Source organism: Carassius gibelio, chromosome B8, assembly GCF_023724105.1.
Source record: "Carassius gibelio isolate Cgi1373 ecotype wild population from Czech Republic chromosome B8, carGib1.2-hapl.c, whole genome shotgun sequence".
Lineage (NCBI taxonomy): Eukaryota > Metazoa > Chordata > Actinopteri > Cypriniformes > Cyprinidae > Carassius > Carassius gibelio.
Window position 1 is genome coordinate 27,085,653 of NC_068403.1, and position 18,596 is coordinate 27,104,248.

The 18,596-nt window shown below is 35.9% G+C and overlaps 2 protein-coding genes across 6 annotated transcripts in view; both read left to right on the forward strand.

The window, feature by feature from the left end:
* The first annotated feature begins 4,842 nt into the window (after window positions 1–4,842).
* hes2.2 (hes family bHLH transcription factor 2, tandem duplicate 2) lies at window positions 4,843–6,156 on the forward strand. Its single transcript, XM_052562974.1, has 3 exons — window positions 4,843–5,047; window positions 5,149–5,236; window positions 5,341–6,156. The coding sequence occupies exons 1-3, from the start codon at window positions 4,865–4,867 to the stop codon at window positions 5,658–5,660; spliced, it is 591 nt and encodes a 196-aa protein (XP_052418934.1). The 5' UTR covers window positions 4,843–4,864; the 3' UTR covers window positions 5,661–6,156.
* A 706-nt stretch (window positions 6,157–6,862) lies between these two features.
* The window catches only part of acot7 (acyl-CoA thioesterase 7), a 67,342-nt gene continuing 55,608 nt past the window's right edge, over window positions 6,863–18,596 (forward strand). Inside the window, exons 1-3 of one of the 5 annotated variants that reach the window (XM_052562947.1) lie at window positions 6,863–7,134; window positions 11,730–11,847; window positions 12,456–12,612. In XM_052562947.1, coding sequence (XP_052418907.1) covers window positions 7,088–7,134; window positions 11,730–11,847; window positions 12,456–12,612 — 322 coding nt within the window. In that variant the 5' untranslated portion in view covers window positions 6,863–7,087. Of the gene's footprint in view, window positions 7,135–10,170; window positions 10,323–11,729; window positions 11,848–12,455; window positions 12,613–18,596 lie in introns of those variants that run through there. The other 4 variants (XM_052562948.1, XM_052562950.1, XM_052562951.1 and 1 more) reach the window with 4 other exon arrangements.

Here is an 18,596-nt window from a genome sequence, read left to right on the forward strand (position 1 = left end):
GTATATTGGTCTCTCTGTGGGGTTTAACTGCAATTCCCCCTACAATTATGCATGCTAATAAGCAGCTAGCTAATGTCAGAAACTTTATTTTAATAGACTGAAGGTTGAAAGATTATAATTTACTAAAATTGTATGAGGTATTGATAATGTCAAACCTGCTGTTACATGTGTAGCTTATACACAAAAGAAAATAAAGCTAAGACAGTGAATGCAGATGGAAAAGAAAGTGAATCGTCAAAGAGTGAACCTGTTGAATTAGTGAAAGAAAAACACAAATCTTAGTTTTGACCCCAGCTTAAGTCCCTTAAGTCCCTGACTGGTTGGCTTACATTTCCCATCACCATTTATGTTGATAAAAGCATTTGAATTAGTAAATAGCATTACTGAATAATATACATAGGCTAATATAAAGTCCATTTAAATTTATAAAGAAATAATACACAGTGCCCTCCACTAAATGGTAAATGAGCAAAGGCATCTGTGAAAATAAATCTGCATCGTTTATCCTTTTTTGATCTTTCATAAAAAAAATTCACAACATTCTAACCTATCACAAACACAATCGAGATTGGGGGAACTCATATTATGAAATAAATGTTTTTCTCCAATGCATGTTGGCCACAAATATAATTTGGCACCCCTTGAACTTCTTATGAGTAAAATATTTAAGTATATCCCCATTCATATCTACATGTTATTTTAGCTCACCAGGGTGACTAGGATCATAAAATTGTCCAGCCATGACTTCCTGTTCCACAGGATTATGAGAAAACAAAAACAAACAAAGGCCAAATTCCCTTAATCATCCATCACAAGGAGTAAAACCAAAAAATATAGTTCTGATTTGCAGAACAAGATTGTTGAGCTTCAGAAAATGGAAAGAAGTGGCTTTAAGAAATGTAGCTTATTTATAAATCTTACTGAATAAATCTTACTGAAGAGTACATGTGTCTATATCACCCTAATGCACGGTGAGGAGGAGAGTTTGAGTTGCTAAAGACTCTTAGTCAACTTATACTTAGTCTAAAGCTAGCCCTAACACTAACCCTAAACCTACCCTAACAGTCTACTCTGAGAGTTAGTAGACATGTAGTTGCAATTTCCTGAGATTTAGTTGATATGTAGTTGACATGTAGTTACAAAGTTAGTTATAGTCAGTAGAATGTCTAAAGTGGACTATCGAAATAAAGTGTAATCAAAAAAATAAATAAATAAGTAAACCTGACTGTCTCTGCTAGAAATAGTATAATGAGTTGGATCTTCCATCAGGACAATAGTCCAAAACAAACATTAAGATCAACGAAAAAAAGGGTCACTGAGCAAAAAATGAAGCTTCTGCCATGTCCATCCCAGTCCTCTGGCTTGAACCCTTTAGAAAATGATTGAGGTGAACTGAAGAGAAGGATCTATTCAAGAGTGATTCTGGATGAAGGAATGCTCTCTGATCTCTTATCAGGTGTTCTCCAAACTCATCAAGCATTATAGGATAAAACTCAGAGCTGTTAACTTGGGAAAATGATGTTGCAATAATTGGGTGCCAATAATTATGGGCAACGGGAACTAGAGAAAAATCTTTTTTATGAGATTTTCTCCCCTCTTTCTGTTGTTTTGCTTCAATGATAAGTTAGAATTTTGTGAATGAGGGAGAGATGTGATAGAGGATAAAAAAAAAATCAGATTTATTGTCAGAAATATTGCCTTTGCTCATATTTACCAAGGGCACCAAAATTAGTGGAGGACATTGTACATTAAGAAGCATAATATACTTTACTATACAACATAAACTCTTTCACTAATATAAATGCCTTCTTAAGCTTCTTATTCCTATGCTCTTTACTTTTACATTCATACAAATTTGGAACAACTTGAGGGTGAATAAATGATAACAGATTTTTCATTTTTGGGTGAACCATCCTTTAAATGGCACCTTGGTATTGCAATGATATATTATAATATATTCTTGATATCTTTGCTGTTTTCTTATAGTGACCCAGTCAACTTCTGTCATTAGTTTTCTGCTATTTGCAAATAATATTTAAATGTATATGTAACTCAAGGTACCTTGTAAACTCAAGGTTACACTTTCATGTTTTGCAGCTGACATGGTGTCACCTAACTTTGAGTGGGAAACAATTCTGTCAAAAGGAGGAGAAAAGACTAAGTTTACACTATAATCACTATAATCTGCATTATATATATTATCTATATATTTGGCATGGGCTTTCAGTTTTTGGGTGATTGCATTCAGTCACACAAAAGGAAGTTGCTGATCAATCATCCAATAATAAGGTAAAACAAGAAATTAGTTAAACAAAGCACCACACCATAATGTTGTAAGGTAAATATAGCAAAACATTTTTACAATATGATGCACGGCCTTATGGTTTATATGTCAATAAAAGGTATTTTTTTTTAAGCAACTAAGAAAAGCCATGTAATACAGGCTGACAATATCATATTTAATGTGCACCCTGATAAGTATGGAAGGTATCTACTAGGCCTAACAAAGGGAAAGATATGTTTATTATCTTAAAAGCATAGTAAGTAAAGCAAGACATTTCTTCTGAATAAAAACATGTTTGATATATATATATATATATATATATATATATATATATATATATATATATATATATATATATATATATATATATATATATATATATATATATATATATATATATATATAAATTCTAATAAGTAGGCATAATTTACAATATAAAATCAGCAGTCAGTGTTGATAGAATAAGATCAGTGAGAAATGATCTATATGTGCCAGACAGTCTGATAACAAAGACCAACTAATACATAAGTACGAATACAAAATGCTTAGAAAAGTCATTAAATGCTAAATATCGTTAACCGTCATTATTAACCTCCCCCACTCCAATTCAAAGGGTTTTCGAGCAGGGTTTTGTGCATCTTGCTATGGGCTCATCTTACTCGAATTTGCTCTTTGAAACTACCTTGTTCCCACGTACCGGAATGAGTTTAGACAAAGGGTCTCTGTGTGAGTGTACGCTGGATGAGGGCACAGATGGGGCACCCAAGCTAAAATTCAAAAAGGAACAAAAAGAGTTGTAACTGAACGCATCTTAAATGAAACATTGGCTGACACGCTCCCCAAATAAAGGACCCTTGGGGGAACGAGACGCGTGCAGGGCACGTACTGATTACCAAAACGACATCGCACTCTGACGCGCCCTTGTGTTCAGTTTATCATCCGCGTAAAGCGCATAAAACAATAGAGAGAGAAAAAAAAATACATTTTAAAATGCATACACAACGGAAACTGTATATCAATAGTTTCAAAAAAGTAGGCTATACATTTTAAATATGTCGACATGTTTTCTATCCCCGGTTTCTTCCCGCGTCAGTCCTTAAGTCTTTGGTTTATTTTGCACACGTTCTGCATTAATTTACATAATATTGCTACATCTGTTAAATATTCTGCTACAAGACGCGTCTCAAACAACAGGATATCAATGGTGCTTTTATATTCACCAAAGATGCTCAATAACATATGGAAGCGACGGTGACACGTCTGCGCGTAAAATAACTGAATCCCTTTTGTTTGACTATTTGTAATTCAAAACCATTGACGTGGCGCATGCAGATGGGTCACCGACGCAAAAAAATGCTTTTTTAAAACAACGAAAGACTGGGAACTTCAGGAAAGATGAGGGGCACAAGTTACAGCATCATTAAAAGGGGGCTGGTAGAGGCCATCTGGAGACCTCTCCATGACGCGTGCTGGACGCGTGGATCCCATGGGGCTCCGAGGACCCCTAGCTGAAAACATTTGACAGCCTATCAATGCTCAAACGTCCTTTTGTGTTTTCATGCAGTTATACAAAAGTTCAACACAAAGTATAACATACAACAGACATGCGTACACGAACGGACAGGAGTTTTTGCATAGTTTGCGTTCCATAATGCCATAATGTAAAACAAACAAATTCATGTGGATTTTATGTGTAAAGACAAACACTATGCATTCAAACAGTGTTTGTTGAATGCAGTGATCACATATTGGTTTGCATGGCAGCTTGTCGGTTTGCTGGGGGACGCGTGCACTCAACCCCTCCCCATAAACGCCCGAGGTACAGGTGTAAAACCCCCGTCATCATAAGAGGAAAAAACTATTGTCCATCACAATTTACAGACAGATGTTACGTTAAAACGGCGTGGCTTGGGAATCTGTCTGTTTGATTTAAATTATAAATGCTTATACCGCCCTAAACTGGATCCCAATTCCGTGCCCTTAATGCGTCACCAGCACCCCTTCTTCTGGTCATTTACATGCTTTCTTCTCCAGCATTTATTTGAAAGAATAATAGAAAAGTATTGACGTTATGGTATAACATTAAACAATAGATGCAAATTGCTCCAACGCAGTTTTTTCTTCTTTTATTCAGTGTTCAGTGGTGGAAACAGATGGGGAGAATGACTATTCAGTTTGCATTAATATATGTGAAGTTTGGCCAAATTAGAAAAATAAAACATAGAAATAAACTATAGTATTGTAAAAGCATTCAATTGATAAACCATAGTAGTACATAAACGAAGTGTCAACATTTATCTAATCATCAGGGAGGAAGGAACGAGCAAAATAAAATATAAACCAATATATGTTGGTTAATCCAAAAAAAAAAAAAGAAAGAAAGAAAGAAAAAACTGATTTAAAGTGGAGTATAATTTATACACGCTACAAACGCGTCCTTTTGTTCTTCAGTCTAGAGTTATTTGAGCAGAGGAGTTGTCTGAGGCGTGGGGGCGTGTCCATGACGCGCCGGACAGGAATATAAACCCCGCGCGGACCCTCAGTGCTTCACAGACGACCTCTACTCTCAACAAGCTCAACATGACTCCCAACGCCACTGCTGTATCTGCTCTGACTTATGCGCCTCGCACCGTGGCCATGAGAAAAGAAGCAAACGAACTGAGAAGAACTTTAAAGCCCTTACTGGAAAAGAAGCGACGAGCGCGCATCAACGAGAGCCTCGACAGATTAAAAGCGCTCATTCTCCCTCTCACAGGCAAAGATGTAAGTTCTTTTCATTGAATAAACACGCTGTTTTGGATAGTCTGTATGAAGTGCTCGTGCGTTTAACGTTTGCTCTAACCGTTGCCTGTTATTCATTTCAGAATTGCCGTTACTCTAAACTGGAGAAAGCTGATATTTTGGAGATGACCGTCAGATTCCTGACTGACATTCAATCCATTCCGACTAAAGGTCAGTTTACTTCGGATACATTTTCCATTTCATCTTATATTATGGTCGTCTGATGTAAAATAGCTTCAAAGCAAACTAAGTTGTATATAAATTTCTGTTTACAGATAGCGCAGATAGCTTTAAAGAGGGGCACACAGCTTGCCTCCAGCGCGTTTCAGCGCGCCTACCGCAAACCGGCCTCGACACAGAAACCCGCCATCGCCTCAATGAGTTCATCCAGCATTCAGTGATGCCCAAGACCCCCACCTGCCAGAACTGCTGTGCACAGAGCTCCAAAATGATGAGTCAAATCCAACAAAAACTCTTGAATTTGAAATCCAGCAGCACAAGAATCGCAACCCCGGAAAAAAGCAACGCTGCGATTCCCAGTCGACCTCAGCCTGTGCCACTGATCACCGATGCCGAAGTCTGGAGGCCTTGGTAGACCTACCGTAAAATTGACTTTTGCTATGATCTATTAATGCAAGCCTTGTAGAATTGTAGCTATATATTTAAAAACTACTTAATCTCTTGCATTTCTTTTTAAAATTTGATGAATTGGTGTCATCAAATCAGATGTGAGTATTGTATACTTGGTTTTCCAGTCCAGTGCATAGTAATGGAACAGACCCGTTCAACTCGTTTAGTTTTCATAAAGATCCTGCGCGTAACCTGTACATAACGTGGTTAGATTTATGCCCTTCCGCGGGTTAAATCGTCGGTGGCTCTTGAAAACGCCTAAGTAAAACCCAACGGGTTGATAATTGTAAGATATTTGCACTTCATACTTTAGTATCCTGGGTTGGTGCAGATGGTTAAATGTAAGCACTCTGTGTTGTTGTTCACTGAAATCTCTATTTTAGGAGAGGTGCTATTTATTTCCATGTTTATACATTTATGTGTTGTGCTACATTTATGTTGATACACTGATGTGTTGTGCTACTTTTTATAATAAAAGTTGTAGGCTACCCAGATGGTTTCCTTGCATTATTCTATCTGAACAAATGAAAATAACAGAGCTAATGCGCATACACACAATGGGGAGACGCGGACCTACCATCAAACATAACAATGACAAGGATTTGGGCGCGCAAATGAATATTGATGTGTGGTGACGTGGTGATGCTCTATAGGCATATAATCACAAGGCATGAAAGCGACGTAATGATTGCCATTTGTATACGCACAAATTAACTACATATGACATGTTTAAACTATTGTTAGCAATGGTGTAACTAGGCTACAGTTACCATGCTTTTAATCAGGCCTATACATTGGATGCAGCGTCAGTTAGGCTACGTTGGGGAAAAAGCGCCTGTCAAATATATAAATGCAAACATAATCACTGACAGCGTCCTCTTTATTCACGTTAAAGGGGAACTCTTGCAGTAAAACATGGTCTCTGCTGCCACCTTTCGGTGGTTTAGTTACAGCGTGAATTGAACGAGTGAGGTGTGTAGATAATTTTTAACCATATCATGTTGGTAAACCTAACGAATAAAGTTTATTAAGTAGAAACGGCTTTTGTTGGTCTTAAATTATTATTATTATTATTTAAATAAAAAAAACACGTTTCTTTGTTTTATAGAAAGGCAGCGAAGGGTCAGTTTAGGGCTATCGCCATGTGTGTAACCTACTTCTGTTAATAAACGGAAGTGAACTATCTACACAGCTTCTATGAATCGATAACCGATTCACACACGTACTTTTTCTTCAATACTCAATAGCAGAATCGGTGTATGGTTTTCTCCACGTCTTTTACCACACTGGAAGGAGTCTAGCCAATCGATTCACCCTGCAGACACAGCTCCGCCTGACTCAGTCCGTTTCATTACGACACTCGTTAAAGACGAGCCTCGACGCAAGATCACGATGTCTATTTCTAATGCACAAGCCACACCATCCATCCAGATATGCAGGTAAGACTCTCTTATGTAGAGCTAACATTTTTAACGTCTCGATTAATGGATCTCTATTTACGCCCGGTATGAAGAAGCGGCCCTATAATCACAAGCCCGCTCCACAACTGAATAATATCCTTTCCGGTCATCACTAAAACGTTTTAAAAAGGATGAAATGCACGGAGACGTTACATTCGGTAATTTCAAATGACTTAAAATGAGGTTGGGATGCTGGTGCTTTTTTTCACACCCGGTCACATCGTGTGTCGTATGTGATGACCTCAACGGTGATGCTGATGCAGAGCATTGACAGGAACGCAATGTCATGTAGGCTACAGTTGGGTAGAAATTATATATTCAAAGCGTAAATAGCATATATAAGATTAGGTTATGATAGTTTAGAGAAGCGGATTCATTTAATAACGAGGTGAATAAAAAGTAGAAAATGAAACCAAATGGCTGTCGTGCGTGATATTTTCTTAGCATGAATTTGTGCGCTCCTTTGTTAATCGCTTTGTTTCAGGATTAAACGTTGGTTAAAACAGGCTGGCTAGCGCAGAATGCTCTTGTTTTTCGATGCTTTAGAGACTGCCCTCTTGTGCTTGTAAGAGGCAAAGCCTGCCCCATGCGCGCAAATGACGCCATCGCATCGAGTCACCCACGTTAAAATTTCGTAAGACTTTTGTCTGTTTGTTGTAGGTGTGTTTGCGAAATCTGCAGATCTAACTTCCATGTTACTAACTAACAATGGCGCTGAGACAGAACCAGCTCCTCCTCCATCTGTGGAAACTAAACTGGGTGGCCAGAGCGCAGAATACTACACCGAGGTGTGTTCTTCTGCTGCATGGAAACCTTGTGATGCTGAACAGTTTAATTTAATTGAGTTGATTTCGGCGACTGGAACCTGATTTACAAATGAAAATCCGCTATGGTAATCTCTACAACAGATCTTGATCTGCTGCTAATACCAAGCGACTGTGATTGGTCCATCCTGATCAGCGCTGAGAAAATAAACATGTTTCACGTGACAACACTAACCTTGTGCTTCAGTGTAGGTATGGGCAATAACAATAACCACGAGACTTTAATAGTTATTTAATTAGTAAGTTTTACATAAGGCAGCTGCATAGAGATTTAGACTAGATGGTTGTTTTTAACTGGTACCAGTAGGCCTTTTTAACGTTTCAGGACGCTACCACATCCAACTCTAATAGTCATCTGGTTTCTTGAAAACTGACAGACATCAGCTCTGTTAAATCACTAAATCTACCACAACTCTTTTTCCATATGCTTTTGTGTTGAAAGAAAGCCTTTCGACTCAAGAGTATCATTATTATTAGTATTATTTTAAAGTGCATTAGCATTCTTGAATTGTAAATGTGATGGCTCCCTCTAGAAGTTTTGACCCTTCACTATAAGCAAGAGTAAATAGTTCTTACTTTGAACTATTACTTGTTTTTACAATGGCAAGAACATGCTTCACAAAAAATAAAAATAAAAAAATAAAAAAAGATTATTAGCCTATTATATTTTTTAAAAATATGTAATAGACTTAGATTCAGTCATATATGATAACATTTCTGTTCTTTCCTGACCTGTATGAATGAATGTTCTTATAATGCCTATATATTTTTATTTTTGTTCGTAAAGAACACATTTTCAACAATAAACAAATATTATTATAGGCTTATATAATGAAACCCTCATAATCTTGTGTGACATTTATTTTAATGTTTTATATGGTTCAATATTGCATTTTCCCCCATTATACTCAACACCAAATAGAGCCAGAGCACAGTCAATGTAACCACACACATTATTTTCACATGCTATTGTTGCGCAGATACCAAATTTACTCAGAGGTAACCAAATTTACTGGGTTACTTGGCAGCCAGGGTGAATCACTTACGGGGCGAGATCCATTTAGTTGGTGCAAATTGGGTTACTTTGTTACCTTCTCGTTGCAAACAGGGCAATATGCTACATTATTTTATTGAGACTGGCATTTTGTTTCTGAGAGAGATCAGATGTATTCGTCATCCTCATATTTTCAGGTAGGATTGTTGTTGTTATGTGTTCTTTTCTTTTTTTTTTTGGTCATTTTTTGAAAGATGCCATTTAAAGTAGTAATTAAATACCTTGTATCAAATTACTTTAAATAATTTATATACTGTATCCCTTTTTTTAGCTATTTTAGTTCACTAAAGCAAAAACTAAATACAAATCACTTTTTGATGCAATGTGTTGAATGTAGTTAACAGTACGTCACAGACACAACATCAAGAATAACTCAATCTTTGATGCCTTGGTACTTTTTAAACTCTTCATTACACTCATGCAAGTAAGAATTTCTCAACATTCAAAAGTGCAAGGTCCTGTCCACCATCTTTACTGAACTGAAATGTATTAAAACTTTTTTTTGTGTGTAAATGTTTTAGTGTAATGAAAAGGGGATGTAGAGAGAGATCTTGTTTTTCCTGTTAATGATATACACCTGATAGTGATAAACGGTTTGATGCAATCAGACAACATAAATCTAACAGTTATCTTTCTCACTCTTGTGGTAACTTAAAAAAAAAAAAACGATGTATTTGACATTATGATGTTAGTTTTCAAATAAAAACAATAAATATAAGCAAAAGATTTTGGACTCAGCTGTTCATCGCTTGACTGATTGGAAGTGATCTTTAAATCAAAGTGGGTCTTTTGTGCTCCATGTCTGTTCTGTTGTGGAGTGAATCAAGAATATATTGGGATAGCCAACATCTAACCCCAAAATCAAAACCTAATGTTATTTTACCTAAAGAACATAAAGACTGATTGTGTTTTCCCCCCTTTGAATTGTGACTATTTTCAAGACAGTTAGTTACAGAATTGTAAATATTTTATAAAAGTTGAGTAACTGGTTTTAAGCTAGTTCTGTTCATTTGAGTGTGAATCAAATGAAAACCGTGAATACTGTCACTGCTAGCTCTATGAGTCACTGAAGGCCTGCAAAATTTGCATGAAAGTGGGTGGAGTCTGAGTCGGTGACACACTCACACTAGTGGTGAAGATGATGTCATAGGTGATGCGTGTGCAGTGATGGAGGAAATGAATGAAAGCTTGTCACTGTCGTGGATGAACTCACTGTTGGATTGGGAACTTCTCAAGTCTCTGTCGTCTAACTTTTAATGAATCATGGCGTCTCCTTATGAGCTCAGCAGGTAGAGTTGTCTTACCAACACATGTCATATCGTACTCTTTTAGAAAGACTCTTAATTTCATACTTTTCATTCATAGACACACACCACATATTGTTCCAAACTTTTAGATTTGTGTGTTTGTAACATTGTGTTTGACATTGATTTGTTTGTTCAAGAAAATAATTCAGTGAATTAGTAGTAGTTTCATGGTGGTTTTAGGAGACGTTTGTTATGATTTGGTCGTTCAGAAATTCTCACCAAACTGGTTGTGTTCGTAATCGTGTCAGTTTTTCTATTAACTAATGTTGAGTCATCATGTCTGTCTTTATTTATGATACATTTAGACAAAAAAAGCTGAGTTATACAAACAGCAAAACAAGTACTGCTAGATTAAGTATCAGCACTCTGGAAATCCTGCTTAAGGACATGAACTAATATAAATATATTTACTGGCTACAGTGATTCTTATGGTCAACTGACATTATATGGATCTTGTGTCAGTGTGACCTATGTATAGGAAATTAACAAGATAGTATAGTTTGGTCCCACTTTATATTAGATGACCTTATATGTATATGTAAAAATATAAAAAAATAGGTACAATGTATTAATTGTGTACATATTGTATAGCAAAACAGGGTAACACTTTGTTTTACACTTATTATTATAATAATTATTATAATGATTTATTTTACCCACTATTTACCTTTTTAATAAGGCTGCTTTGACACATTCTGCATTGTAATATGAGCTATATTAATAATGGTGACTTGACTATTTTAAGGTGTCTTTGTTACACACGACATGTACTTACTATTATAATAACAATAAACTAAGCATAACTACATACAAGTATACATAACATTAAGTCAAACCCTATTCCTAACCTTAATTAAGTCGTAAGAACATGCAGTTAATTAATACTTCTTAACTGCATGTTAAAGTTAAACGTGTAATTATAAATGTAATTACAGAAATTAATTACAGATGTAAAAATACAAGTATGTACACAATAAGTCCATTGTATCAATTTAAATTTAAGTACATAGTAGTTAAGGCCACCTAATATAAAGTGGGACCTATATAGTTTAATAATAATTGTCAGATTATTATTTTTTTTTGTGAGAACTTGATTTGTTAGTCGTTTAACATATTTAAACTATACAAGGTTCCTATGGCTCAGTTGTAGAGCATTGCAATAGCAGTGCAAAAGGTTTTGGGTTTAATTCCCAGGGAGCACACATACTGTTTAAAAGAATGTACTGTATAGCCTGAATGCACTGTAAGTCGCTTTAAGTGTCGGGTAAATGTAATACAAAATGTCGGTCTATATGGCAATACTGAATATGGTTATAAATGCACTATATCATGCATCCCAATAAAACCTGGTGATTATATGAAAAGTTTTTTTTTTCTTTAATATTTCAGGATCATGCGTCCTGATGATGCCAATATTGTTGGCAATGTTCATGGTGGGACTATCCTGAAGATGATTGAGGAAGCGGGATGCATCATTGGCACTCGCCACTGCAACAGTCAAACCGGGGTGAGTTCATTTAGTCTTACGCTCCGGAAACAGAGGCTTTTACCACTGGAACCACCATCGTTTTTTATGTATATATATATATATATATATATATATATATATATATATATATATATATATATATATATATATAAAGTGTGTTGTGTTTTCTAGAACAGACGAACACGATAAAGATGTAACTGAACATTCTGGTTGATTTGTTAAGTGATAGACTGTTATATTTTACTGGAAAATCTGAAGGGTAAAAATAAACATGACCATTTTTATTTGCTTTTTACCAGATTCTCATTACATTAATTCAAAACAATATCTTTCTCATTACTGTCATGTGAAAAAATCTAATATTATTTAAATATTATAATATTATTATTTCAATACTTTAAAATATTGTGTATATATTTTTGTCTTTGACCCTGATTCATGCCTTCTGCTTAAAAATGTCCATTGTCCTGTGGAGCCAGTAGAGGGCTCTGCAAAATCATAAATGTATCACAATGTACACACAGTACAAATATATATATATATATATGCAGCTACTGAGCTGTAGCATCCTGGTATACTAGTAATGCATAAAGTGCAATTAAATAAGCATTTCTTTTGGCGAATAGGACCGCTGTGTAGCTGCTCTGGCCCGGGTGGAGCGCACAGACTTCCTGTACCCAATGTTCATCGGTGAAGTAGCCCATGTCAGTGCTGAGATTACCTACACCTCCAAAAACTCAGTGGAGGTGCAGGTCAATGTTCTCTCAGAGAACATAGTCACAGGTCAGTGAACGGTCATAAAGCATTGTTTAATGGAATAGTTTATCCAAAAATGCTTTGTTTTTCATGTTCATGCTGCAGTTTTCCATACAAGCAAAGCCTATAGTGAAGGAAGGAATAAAGAGCATTAAACAACCAAAGTATCATTACAGTTGTCCATATGATAAATGCACTTCTATTTCAAGTCTTTAGAAGTCATGTTAGTGATTTAGTAACAACACAAAGTTGTAACTCATTAAACATGTTCACATCAGCCACAGCTTTCATGCCTCATTCACAGTTTTTGCATAATCAAAATTGGCGAGCCACGAGATGTGTGAGGACCAATGGCAGTCAGTATGATTTACATAAAACCTGACATGATGCATTTTCACTTCCACTCATTCAGTCATTAAGAAAAGTATAAACACTGTTGTCCCGAGGCCTTACGAAAGTATTGTTCTTGTTTTGTTTCTTTTTGATGTAATGTGTAAATATGTAATCCACAATTACTGTGTAACATAATTCAGAATAGATGAATCTCTAAATGTGAAACCTAAAAAAAAAAAAAAAAAGACAAAATGAAAGGAATTTTTTTATAATGGTATCTGTCTGACAACTTCTTCATGAACTGTACATGAACTGAATTCTTCAGACATCAGCCTGCATGAATAATTGAGATTCCATTGACGCTGATTGAAACAGGTGTGGATGGATGTCATTGTGTACATTCATTCTTCTGTGTTAAAGGTCTGCGTTTATTTTTCAGGAGTTCTGTTTCAAAGTTCATTGTGGTTTGGGACGCTGCCAAATGTGTGAATGGTAATTTCAAAACTGGCCAAAAGTCCCTACTGAATAATTGTCCTATTTAAAAGCACTATAGTAATAAAAGTGACTACACTGAAAACATTGGGCGCTTTGCTATATTCATATGAGCTGGGCAGTTTATCAGCACCTGCAATTATTTCAAAAGCTGATGCTGCATCATCCCTCCGTCTCTGATCTCATCTCAAGATGGAGCTATAACTCAATAAATCTAATCTGAATATAATGTGATTACAACTTTAGACACATATGGTGTTTGATCATAAAAAAAACAGACACGATCTCCTTGATTATTTGAAGAATTCTATATCAAAGACAAAAAAGCAATACAAGAGAAGAAGAAACAGTGCTGCTAAAACAAAAGCACTTATCCCCAAGGCGCATGTTGTTACCACAGCAACAGGGTTGTCATGTGGTATAAAGTGATCCAGCTCGGCGTGGGCGAAGTTCCCAGTCAGTAGTAGTGGAAGAAGTGACTGCGGAAGTCGTTACAAAGAAAGACAACTCTGGACTCGCTCTGCTTTGGAGTGGCCACATTTAAATGCATGCAATAAATCAAATACCAGTTAAAGAACATTTGTGCATCATACTTTACCCAAAAACCAAAAGACATAAATAATATTACATTAAAACATTTCAGTGAATCTTAATTATAGGAAAAAAGTTTCCCAATACTTTGACAAACTTTATTATTTTAATTAATTTATAATCAGCTTAATACAGAAAAAAAACCTAAACCAAAAACAACAACAACAAAAAAAAACATTACAAATGCAAAAAAACAGCTTTAATTATTTTTATGTACAATATACTTTAACCCAACCGTAAGCCTTTTACGACCATTACGTTTATTTATTTATTTATTTATTTATTATTTTAGCTTTGTGTTATTAATTTAATGGTTAATTAAGCTAATTCTCATTACCATAATGGTGTTTTATTATTTTAAATAGTATCAGATTTTAAATACATTTCAATTTATATTAAGCATGACGTGCCATGTGTATTATCCGGTATAACTAGGGTGCCTGCATCCGAAAACTGGAATATGCTGCCTTCAGAGGATGTATTCCAAGGCAGGAGGACATCAGGCATGTCTGAATTTAATATTAGGTTCACTTTCTGTCTCCTGAGATGCCTTCATCTGGCCGATTTTTGAAGGCAGCATAGATTCAGCCTTCGTTGCCTTTAATATCCCACAATCCTGTGCGTTCCATTCTGTAAAAATTAAGCTAAAAAATTAAGATGGCATCTGAAAGTTGCGGTCGGTGTCCAGTTTGTGTGTAAATGTCAGGGGGCAAGGAACTCGACCGGAAGTTGAAGTAGGGTGGGGGTTGCCATCTTTTAGCAGAACTTCACTTGCGTTAGCATTCCCATTGACTCCCATTCATTTTGGCGTCACTTTGACAGCGAATAACTTTACATCTGAGGCATTTAAAGACTCCGTTTGTCCATTATTTATTTCTAAAGATACACGACAATGTATAAAGAGCTCCATTACCTTCTATGTTACATTATGGCCCCGTATAAACAGTTTTTGTAAAAAATAGGCTAACGATTGCGTCATAACCACTCGTCTCTCTGTCGCATTACCGTACATACAGGTGGAGAAGCTCGCAGGCAATTAACTTAATATGGCGTAGTGGCGTTACATTTTAAAATACTATACAAAATAATTAATCAGAATACTTACTCCTGCTTACTCACGACAAACCCGCTCAAGCTCGCCGTCTCTGCAAGATTAACGATGGCAGTTTGCACGCACAGCCACTAGAAGACTTACATCTGTCAGACAGGTTGCTGACGTCATCAAGCTTCGTTTGAGTCTGCGCGTCAGAAACGGAAGTGCTAAAAAACGCTAAAAATGGGCTTCACTTGTCTCAATTGAGTTCCAATGGGGTCGCTGTGTCCATTTCTTTTACTGTCTATGGTAAATGTATGTTTTTGATCAACGTTTTCCACTTTTGATGTCATTTCTAGCGAAAAATTTATATTACAGTAATAAAATAATCACTTAGATACCACCAAAGCTCTCATATTTTGTATCATATATTTTGCTGTAGATCATTGAACCGATACTCTGTCTCAGAAGCCTGTCTGAAATCAGTTTCATGAGGTGCCTTCATGCAAAAGCACTGCCAGCAAAGTCATTGCCTCATACGGTAACGAGGTAGCCGAAGTTTTCGGATGCTACCAGTGAGTGAAGCCAAGAGCAAGATATTCCTCTTCATATCATTTCTGCATTTAGCTTTTGAATGCCAATCACCTGGCTGGGTCTCTGCAACTTCAACTGTTGTTTTTGCTGTTCCCTTTCACAAACCGATCCATCTCCCATTCTAAGTTACATCCTTTGGCTGTTTACTGTTTTTGTTTTCTTTTCTACTAAAAAGAAAGAAGTGCACTCAAAGTGCACCCACACTTTGAGAACCACTGCCTTAATTTATTATACCTTTACACATACAGTATTAAACTTAATAAACTATTGTAATGCTATAATACATTGTATTACTAGCCTAGTAAAGGTTCCACCTTTATAGTGTATCATAACATATCAGAATGTGTCTTATTGCATTAGCAAAAAGTATTACTTTATTATCTGTGGAAGAACTTATTTTTAGATGCATAATAAGCATGAATGCATTAAAATGCCTTAAAGGGATAGTTCACCCAAAAATGAACATTTGATGTTTATTTGCTTACACCCAGTGCATCCAAGATGTAGGTGACTTTATGTCTTCTGTAGAACACAAATGAACACTGTTGCATACATATGAACACAGTCATATAATGTAAGTGGATGGGAATCACAGCTTTTGAGTCATAAAACATACACAAACAAAACAAAACAAAATTAAACCCTGTGGCTCGTTATGATACAGTGATGTGTAAAAACACAAAACAATAGGTCTGTGCAAGAAACTGCAGACGCAGGGTTTAATTTTGTTTTGTTTGTGTATGTTTTTTGACCCTCAAAGCCGTGATTCCCATGCACTTACATTATATGACTGACAGACTGCAATGGTTTGAGTTAAATATCTTCGTTTGTGTTCTACTGAAGAAACAAAGTCCCCTACATCTTGGATGCACTGGGATAAACAGCTTTTGGGTGTACTATCCCTTTAAGGCCCATACATAAGGCTTCAATTGATACTGTTAGAATCACTCTTAAACAATTGTTACATTAAAGCTTTTTTTAATTATTATTGTTATTGCTTGACAAGCAATACCTTTTTTCCATAATTAATTTTTTTTGTAAGAATCAGTCCACGTGATCAGGTTCATTCTCACACACTGCATGTTAACCAGTCCTTGTGCTGTTTTAAGGCGGTTCTGTCGAGAGGTCTCAGGCTGTCTCAGCACTGCCCCTTTAAAGGCTTGTGCAGAGCCGCGGGGAACTGTGCAGAATGGGGGCAGACTTTATGTGCTTCTGTCATGTTAACTTAACGTCACGCGTCACCAACACAGGCAGCAGTTACAGAGCGATACCTGCATAGGAAAGCAGTCTATGCAATTGCAGTGTCTTCCTCCAGAGTTTAAACAGAACATGGAGCAAAACCTTTGTTGTGCCAAAAATGTATATACTAACAAAAACATATGCAAGTACATTGCTTGTCAAGAAATAAATGCAAGCATACATCCAAGAATGCAAATGAACCATGGCCTGGAAATCACTGCATTAAGATGCCCTCATTCATACACACTTTGGGCTATTATTGGCTGGCTCCATTAAACTAGTTAATAAAAAGTGCATAATAGCAACATACTCCCCCCCCCCCCTTCATATACAGTATGATACATAGTATTTACGTATCATCAACATACAGCAAAGAAGCAGGGTTCTGAAAAAAAAAAAAAAAACCTTAGTTTTTTGATAAATCTTTGTTTCCTGGTCTGACACACATTTAAAGGATTCATTTGTGGTGGTTTATATACATGTTTGAACTCAGGCTAGGCCATCACATGACTCTTCTCTTGGGTTACACACACACGCACACAGACAGTCGGGGCCAATCTTGTCAGCCTGGTCTCGCTCGCACTCCTCAGGGGTCTCCTGCTTCTGAATGCAGGGGCCGTGATGATTGCATCGGCAGGGCTACAATCCACACACACACACATTATACAGATGCAAAATCACATTAGAATGAATGCATTTTCCGTCATTTTACTACTCCTTTGTTAACATTTTTATGTTTTTTTTTTTAAATGGAGTCATTTATGCACATCAAGGTTGTATTTATTTGATAAGAAATACAGAAAAAATGAATATTGGGAAATATTATTGCTATTTAAAAAAACCGGTTTCCTATTTTAATATACTTTATAATATAGTTTATTTTTGTGATGCAGAGTTCAATTTTCATCAGGCAGTACCCCAGTCATGATCCTTCAGAAATAGTTCTAATATGCTGATTTATCACTGTTGTGCTGCTTATTATTTTTCTGGAACCGACGATACTTTTTTCTTTGATTCTTTGATGAATAAAATATTTAAAATCAACAGCCTTTATTCAAAAACACTGTTCTTTTGAATTTTTCTATTCATCAAAGAATTCTACTAAAAAGTATCACAGGTCCCAGAAATATTAAGCAGCAAAACTGTTTCCTATACTGATAATACATCTGCATATTAGAATGATTTCTTAAGGATCACGTGACACTGAAGACTGGAGTAATGATGCTGAAAATTAAACTTTGCATCACAGGAATAAATTATATTTTAAATTATATTAAAATAGAAATCTTATTTATTTTTCTATATTTTTGATCTAATTGATACATTACTGGAGCATAAGTTCAAATTCAAGAAAATATAAAAGTTAAAATATAAAATCCTATAAAGTTTATACCTCCTTTTATCAAACGTACTATTCACATAAACCACTGTCCAGAATACTTCATGTAGTTTAAAATCTGTATTAAACATGAGACAAGTTCACAGGGTGAGTGAGGGTTGGCAGAGCCTTTAAAGGCAAGTCCATCTCTAAACAAAGTGTGCAGCACACCTGCAATCACTCATGTTTCTGTACACAGCTGTACTGCACAACATCTTTCCTCTTCGTATCTGACCAGTGGGTTCATGTTGAAACCAGTAATTAAAGTGTTGGCTGGCAGTAATGGAAAATCTGAGTTTGTAATCAAGAGCAATCTACTCTGGTAGACGTAAATCACTGAAAAAACATTTA

Coding starts and splice junctions, on each gene's coding strand:
- hes2.2 (XM_052562974.1), top strand. CDS start 4,865: ATGACTCCCAACGCCACTGCTGTATCTGCTCTGACTTATGCGCCTCGC. Junction 5,048..5,148: donor TCCCTCTCACAGGCAAAGAT/GTAAGTTCTTTT, acceptor TATTCATTTCAG/AATTGCCGTTACTCTAAACT. Junction 5,237..5,340: donor TCAATCCATTCCGACTAAAG/GTCAGTTTACTT, acceptor TTCTGTTTACAG/ATAGCGCAGATAGCTTTAAA.